At 43.7% G+C, this 8,229-nt stretch overlaps 1 protein-coding gene across 1 annotated transcript in view; it reads left to right on the top strand.

The window, feature by feature from the left end:
* The first annotated feature begins 784 nt into the window (after positions 1 to 784).
* PITPNM3 (PITPNM family member 3) overlaps positions 785 to 8,229 on the top strand; it is a 131,160-nt gene continuing 123,715 nt past the window's right edge. The window contains exon 1 of the mRNA XM_075517739.1: positions 785 to 902. Within this exon, the coding sequence (XP_075373854.1) occupies positions 785 to 902 (118 nt within the window). The remainder of the gene's footprint in view (positions 903 to 8,229) is intronic.

The raw sequence follows: 8,229 nt of genomic DNA, 5'->3' as shown, positions 1-8,229 counted from the left end.
CTACAATAGCTGTAGTGTTGTTATGGATACAGGGGATTTGATCCCTGCTTCCCCACTGATTTGGGGGAGACTTTATTGTTAATATAAGGTAATATATTTCACTACTACTTCCTAGTGTTGGGTTGCTGTAGATGTAAGGAGAATTGATACAGTTAGGCAGGTCTGGTTTAGCAATTACAAATTAGTTTGAGTATGATAATCCATTGAGACCATCTAAGCTGTCATGACTATATCTGTTAGCGTACCTATTCTAACGTGGTTTTGCCTTCCTGTCTTCAAATGGCAAGCTTCAAATGAAAGCCCCAGGTTCCAGCAAAACAAAGCTGTCTGATGAAAACAGCTCAGTGAGTGAGAATTCAGTAGTTTGTCTGTAAATCTGTGAGCCAAATAGGATGGCACTTCTTTTAGAAGTGAAACTGAATTTAAACGGGAGCTACTGCCACGTCCTGGGGAAATGCTGCTGCATGTCTTAGAAACAATGTACAGTGAGTGTTGGAATTGAACAGCCTGGTGAATTCAACAGGGAGGAATTTATCTTTTCAAGTCACTGCATTAACTGAAAGTGGTGCAGGGTTATCTTTAACAAGAACTTGTTTTAATCGCTTTTGTTAGTTGGAAGCGAGAGGTGTAATTTTTGTGCCATCCTGAGAACTCTGTCTGTCTGTTGAGATTGAAGTATGCGCGCTGACCAAAATGATCTTCCTGAGCCATCTACACAAACTGTTTATTAACGTATTTTTTTTCTTTAAGCCTGGAGCAGAGGTGAGCATTCCCTTTGGCTAATATGAGTCTCTCTGTATTTCCAGCTGGCCCGCGCCGATTCAGTGGTGCTCAGTGGCACATGCAGAACGTCCTCAAAGACTCTGTGGAGAGCTCTGATGATGAATTCTTCGATGCGCGAGGTCAGTACACGCTTTTGTCCTCCCCTCCCCATTCTTTCCCCAGTTTTGCAGCAAGTAACTAAGCCTTTGGGGATGAACTGACAACATTGTCCTCTTCAGACTGAGGTCTGAAAAAACCCATCGGATCTTCTCTCAAGGATTTCTGAATGGGCCTAAATTTACGGGAGATAGGTGAAGTGCTGGGGTGGATGAGTGAGCTGCCATGAACTGGATCTGGCATCAGAAGCAGCATGACTACAGCAGTACAGAGCTTCTTGGGGTCTTCTGGGCCCAGCTTATTTAAAGGTCAGATAGTATATGATGTTACAGTTGGAGTGCTCTTGTTTACAGTTCCTGATGAAGGCCATGAGTGTCTGTGTTACTGATGGCCAACTTTGAAAACCAATGGCCTAGGTTGTCTACTCTGGCAAAACTTTCACTGAAGTGACTGGGACCTCTGCTTGTTCAAGAAGAAGCAATATTTCAATGCTTGTGGATTTAATCGCGTGAATCCAAAATGCAATGCTCCCTACAACATCCGATGAGACCCTGCATCTTGGCATGCTCTTTAACATGCCAAGTTTTGTTCTGAAGTGGGAGTAAAGTTTGTAGGTTGTAGGTACACACAACCTCCCACCTACAGTGGGAGACAGGGGCTCTGGTTTTGGTTTTGTTTGCAGGAGCCAAACCTAATGCTTTTCTGATATGTTTCATTTGCTTTTCTGAAGAGAATAATCAGCAAGGGAGGATTAATTCTGCTACTACTGTGAAATCCAGTGGTAGGTTCTTTCATAGTGTAGGCTGTTGAGGTCAGACTGAGCTGTCCTTACCTCTTCATGTTACCTGGAAGTCAGGAGTGAAGGATGATGGAATAAACTTGTTGAATGTCCTTTGGCTTTTGTAGCAAACTGGAGTCATTAAGTACAGAGCAGTCCCTATGGCTTTGAGCAACCTGATCTAGTGAAAGATGTCCCTGCCTGCGGCAGGAGGGGTTGGACTAGGTGATCTTTAAAGGTGTCTTACAACCCGAACAATTCTGTGATTCTATGAAAAGAAGAGGGATTCCCCTCCCCCCAAATATTTTTTGAGACTTCTAGTTTAAAGTAAACCTAATCCAAAGTGGAAAACTCAACTGTCCCATGGGAAACTTGGCTTGGGTTTGGATGTGCTTTTTATTTTTAGTTTGGTTGCTTCATTAACAGCACACTCCGCAGACATTCTGCTGATGTCTAAGTGCAAAACCATTTGCATGGCTAAGATTGTCAGTCAGTTTCTCCCTCTGTTGATATTTATGGTACAGAGAGAAAATCTCTCCCTTCCCAACATTCTGTTCTTCTTGAATGAGGCCTGTTTCTGAGCAAATTAATTTTCTTTTATAGGACTGCATTGGCTTCAGTCTCATTGCAGTGTGCTGATTTGATGTCTGGACATGCATGGTGGTATTGCAAATGGCAGTTGGTGTTTTTAAGGCAGTATTTGGCATTAAATGTCTGCTGTCTTGCACTGAACTTCATATTTCAGCATGTTTTAATTTTCTTTGTGGGTGGAATTGTTGCAGGAATGGCTGGCGACCGACTCTTGTGTTTTCATGTTGGCATAAGCTTGAGCTGAAATTCAGCATGAAGGGGTTGTTACGTCAGGAGCTTTTTAGTTGCTTTAAAAATGCAGAGGGTAGGAGGCAGGCAGTAAAAATGAAACAACTTGGGGGGGGGGGGGTCAGCTCTGTGCTTTCAATGGTTTGGAAGCTCTGAAGCAACTTCACTGATAACTTGGTGATTTATTTCTGTGAGGCTGAATTTGCAATATTATTTTCCTAAACAAGCTGGTTTTGCAGAGGCATAATTAATATTAATCACATTATTACAGAATCACAGAATCACAGAATCATATAGGTTGGAAAAGACCTTTAAGATCATCGAGTCCAACCATAAACCTAACACTGCCAAAAACCATCACTACACCATGTCTCTAAGTACCTCATCCAAACGTCCTTTAAATACCTCCAGGGATGGCGACTCAACCACTTCCCTGGGCAGTCTGTTCCAATGCTTGATAACCCTCTCGGTGAAGAAAAATTTCCTAATATCCAGTCTAAACCTCCCCTGGCGCAACTTGAGGCCATTTCCTCTTGTCCTATCACTTGTTACCTGGGAGAAGAGACCGACCCCCACCTCTCTACAACCTCCTTTCAGGTAGTTGTAGAGAGCGATGAGGTCTCCCCTCAGCCTCCTTTTCTCCAGGCTAAACAGTCCCAGCTCCCTCAGCCGCTCCTCATAAGACTTCTGCTCCAGACCCTTCACCAGCTTCGTTGCCCTTCTCTGTACGCGCTCCAGTACCTCAATATCCCTCTTGTAGTGGGGGGCCCAAAACTGAACACAGTATTCGAGGTGCGGCCTCACCAGTGCCGAGTACAGGGGCACAATCACTTCCCTAGTCCTGCTGGCCACGCTATTTTTGATACAGGCCAGGATGCCATTGGCCTTCTTGGCCGCCTGGGCACACTGCTGGCTCATATTCAGGCGGCTGTCAACCAACACCCCCAGGTCCTTCTCTGCCAGGCAGCTTTCCAGCCACTCTTCCCCAAGCCTGTAGCGTTGCATGGGGTTGCTGTGGCCCAAGTGCAGGACCTTGCACTTGGCCTTGTTAAACCTCATACAATTCACCCCAGCCCATCGATCCAGCCTGTCCAGGTCCCTCTGCAGAGCCTGCCTACCCTCCAGCAGATCAACACTCCCACACAACTTGGTGTCGTCTGCAAACTTACTGAGAGTGCACTCGATCCCTTCGTCCAGATCATTGATAAAGATGTTAAACAGAACTGGCCCCAACACCGAGCCCTGGGGAACACCGCTTGTGACCGGCCGCCAACCGGAGTAAACTCCATTCACCACCACTCTCTGGGCCCGGCCGTCCAGCCAGTTCTTTACCCAGCGAAGAGTACACCCGTCCAAGCCATGAGCAGCCAGTTTCTCCAGGAGAATGCCGTGGGAAACCGTGTCAAAGGCTTTACTGAAGTCTAGATAGACAACATCCACAGACTTCCCCTCATCCACTAGGCGGGTCACCTTATCATAGAAGGAGATCAGGTTGGTCAAGCAGGACCTGCCTTTCCTGAACCCATGCTGGCTGGGCCTGATCCCCTGGTTATTCTCTACATGCCGTGTGATAGCACTCAGGATGATCTGCTCCATCAGCTTCCCCGGCACCGAGGTCAGGCTGACAGGCCTGTAGTTCCCCGGGTCCTCCTTCCGGCCCTTCTTGAAGATGGGTGTCACATTCGCTAATCTCCAGTCAGCAGGGACTTCCCCAGTTAGCCAGGACTGCTGGTAAATGATGGAAAGGGGCTTGGTGAGCACATCTGCCAGCTCCTTCAACACTCTCGGGTGGATCTCATCAGGCCCCATAGACTTGTGAGTGTCTAAGTGGTGCAGCAGGTCACTCACCATTTCCCCCTGGATAATGGGGGCTCCAGTCTGGTCCCCATCCCTATCTTCCAACTCCAGGGGCTGGGTACCCATAGAACATTCGGCCCTGCTAATAAAGACTGAGGCAAAGAAGGCATTAAGTACCTCAGCCTTTTCCTCATCCTTGGTCACTGTGTTTCCTCCCACATCTACTAGGGGCTGGAGATTCTCCTTAGCTCTTATTACTCCTTATTACTCCTTATTACTGCGTATTATTCAAAGTACAGGGTTGGGTCCAGGATGCCTCGACTTCAGTTTATCTGCAGTTGCCCTGACAATGATGCTGACTTTATCTGATGGTGAACCACTTATTTTCCATTTTCCTTTCTGTAAATTGCCTACTGTAGCTATAAAATTTATGACAACTTTAACTCTCATGTAAGCAGCTTGTCTTTCAAGTTTAGATCCGCCCCCCCCCCCCCCCCGCCATAGGCAACAGCCTCAACCTCAATCAAACAAAGGAAGAAAAGTTTTCAAAATAAAATGTAATTTGAAAAGTTGGCACAAAATTCTGGCCTTGCCTAGAACAGTACAGCTGTCCATTGAAATCAGGCAGTTCTAAATGGAGACGGATATTAGAATAATGTTTTTATGAAAATCAAATTATTTGTATTTGGTTGATCAGGATTAACCTATTTGATATGGTTTATTCAGGAAGTCTGGTGAAATGATTTAATGGATCCTTCTATCACTAGAATCTGTGAAACTAACTGCGGACTTCATGTTCTTTCAGAAACATGCTTGCATCCTCTTGATTTACCACAGCTAGAAATGAGTCCCTGGCTGTACAAGTATGCTACAGCCACCGTGCAGAAAAAGAGATGCAGATGTTAATTTGAAAGGATGTCCTATGGTAGGTTGGTTTGGTGCTTGTTGTGGTTTTTGTTTTTGTTGGGTTTTTTTTGGGGGGGTGTGTGTGTTTGGTTTTTTGGGGTTTTTTTTGTTTTTTTTTTGTTTTTTTAGAACACTCTTAAGTATATTCCAGGGAACAAAATTCCCTCATTTGTTGCCTGTATCAATAAGGTGTGTATTCAGTTCAGAGCCTTTTCAAAGTCTGAGATACGCATCAAATACCAGTTTTCTTCCCTGTTCCTGTACAGCTAGGCTTACAGTAATAACTACTTGGCTGGTGTAGAGGGTTCTATATCTGAGAATCAAGAAGCAATCCACAGGAGAGTAAAGAAATAAGTGACCCAGAATGGTAAATAAGTGAGAGGGTTTTTAAAAAATTTATAGGTAGGCTGAAGCACAAAGCCCGACTATATGTTGTCTGATGTCACAATGCCAGCTCATGCCTCGCCTGAAATCAGCTCAGGTCTGCACTTCTGAGCTGGGATTTAGCAGGCCATCTCTATTTGAAGAGGGATTTGAGAGCTCTGAGTGAAGAGCTCTGAGCTCTGTGTGTGTGCATGCATGTGAGTGCATGTTTCAGAAAACACATTGCTGAACACTGATTATTTTATTTTTGTTCTGAACCAAACGGCTATCTTATCTGAAAGAGACTTTTATCACAGGCATGTTTCAGCTGTCTGCACAGAGAGAGAAAAGAAATTTGGATGTTATAAGCTGATTTGTCCCTGTGATCTTTATTGTCGGTGGGTAGGCACACAGACACTGCAGCTGGTACTCGGATGATCCTTGCACTTAGATTTTTTTTTTTTTTTTTCTTTCTCCAGATGGATGCTTCATTATTATGGGAATTTAACATCAGATTATGAGTGCTGTAAATTGTCATACGTACAAAGATGATGTGGACTTGTAACTGAGATTTTGGGGGAGAGGCTGTGTGTGGTGTGTGTGTAGATATGTATTTTATTTGCTCTTTTAACCATAAGAATGACAGCTAGTCATCTTGTGTTTTGGAGGCAAAACCAAAATCTCAAGGTATTTGTATCATGTCTCATGAAAATCCATGTCCTTGAAGTCCATCTCAGTCTATGGAAGTCTCCTTGCACTGAGAGAACTAGTAAACAATAAATGAATTCACCAGTACAGAAAAGCTTTCTACATTCTTGTTGATCAGGTCTCCAAGCTTGGTTTGGCTTTGCCAATCAGGAGGAAGTCTGGTCTCTTGGGAAGGGGCTTTTTCTACGGCAGAATTGCATGCTTCTGCTAAGTAACTGAAGTGTAATGTGGTAGAAGCAATGCCCTGTGACACACATGAAAATCAGTGTCAAAGATGCTGTTCTGCATTGCAGATACTCAAAGTGAAGTGACTCTGTTTGGCACTGTGAAAAGCCGTCACTGTAGGGAGAAAGCACAATGTTAAATAAGATGATGACCACTGTGCTTAAGTTTGACTTGCTGCATCTCTCCTAGTGCCTAGTCCACAGGATTGACTATAGCAATAGGGGTTTGGGGTTGAATACTGTTACTTGACAGGCTAGGGCCAAATTTGCAAACATTTCCATGTACAACTACTCAAAGCCTCATTCAGAGAGTTTCACTTCATAGTCACAAGAAATAAGTAATTGCTTTCACTGATTACTTACGACCATAATTTTAGATGTTGTAATCTTTGTATTCTCACTTGTGAAACTTTAGCTAACTTGACCTGATTGTGGATTGGCTACCACAACTTGTCTGAGAACTGTTGTTGAATATTTGACCCTTGAAGCATGATAGATTGTAGTGCTGTTTGGGAAGGGTAAATTCTACAGCCTTTGACAAATGTGTTTAATTTTTCTGAGCAATAAGGAGAGAGGGATTCTAGCCACAGTGATACTGAAACGAGGCCAGCGCTGTAACAGTAGTGTGTGGCTCCCTGGGCAAAATGCGTCCTGGGATTCTAGGGCTGACGTGTGGATTAGAGCATGGTTATAAAAAGGTGCTGCAGGCTATCTAGGTGAGTAGCTTATGAAAAGCAGCCTATCTGGATTGATTTTGAGGAGAAATAATTTCTAGGACAGATTTCCAAATCTTATTCCATAAGAAAATGGGAGAAATCTAAATGTCATGTCTTAAATCAGTGTTTGAGATGCACCTTCTCATTTCTCAAATATATATCTACAAAGAAACAGAAATTTCTTAAAGAGTTGTAGGAGGGGATGCAGGCAGGGCCAATACTTGCCGTGTGTCAGGAGAGCTCTCTGGAAATGAGTGGATGTGCACCAATTCAGTCTGCTGTTTGATTTGTCAAAAAGGAAAGAAAAAACCTGATGAAAACTAATCCTATGTGCAGTTGTCAAACAGTCTGCTCCCTCCTCCTTAGTACTTTATACTGACAGAAATTGAGAAGAACCATGGGAAACAAATTAGTGCAATTCACAGAAGACTCAGGCCTCGGATTTCTGTGTTTAAAATGAGTAACATGAACATTTTCACTCAGAACCATTTAAAGCAAGGAAGAGCAAGCGCATCTGGAATTCTAACCTGTTTGGAGTGTAAAAGTTACAGAAACTGGAAAAGCCGCATCACTGCTGGAATCAAGTCTCTTCTCAACAAATATGTTTGCATGCAAAAGACTGATTTCAGTTTTGCTTGTATTTTTAAAAGCTATGACATGCAAGAATAGATGTTTGTGTAGAAGATGAGGGACTGCTAGAGAAGTCCAGTACAGTCTAATCTAATGAGTTTTCTTAAATTCTTTCCTTTGTGTAGCCCTAAATAGGGATTCCTGTGTACCCCATGTTGACTTTACACTGCTATGTTTGACACCATCGCAGAAGTCTGGCTGCCATTTCCTCAAGCGTCAGACTTAGGTACACCTAGTTGGCAAATGTGGATCTTTACTGCCCTCAGAGCAGGGGTGCAGGAGCTTGTGTCCATTCTCTCAGAGAGTCAGGATATCATTTTAGTGTTGCTGACTGAACTGTGACTTTGCTAAATGAAAAAAGAAGTGGAAATTTTAGGGGAGGTGGCTGCCTTTGGATTAAGATAGCAGG

The sequence above is a fragment of the Mycteria americana genome, chromosome 15 (assembly GCF_035582795.1).
Source record: "Mycteria americana isolate JAX WOST 10 ecotype Jacksonville Zoo and Gardens chromosome 15, USCA_MyAme_1.0, whole genome shotgun sequence".
NCBI lineage: Eukaryota > Metazoa > Chordata > Aves > Ciconiiformes > Ciconiidae > Mycteria > Mycteria americana.
The sequence above is the reverse complement of the archived record's forward strand: the minus strand, read 5'-3'. Positions and strand labels throughout refer to the sequence as shown.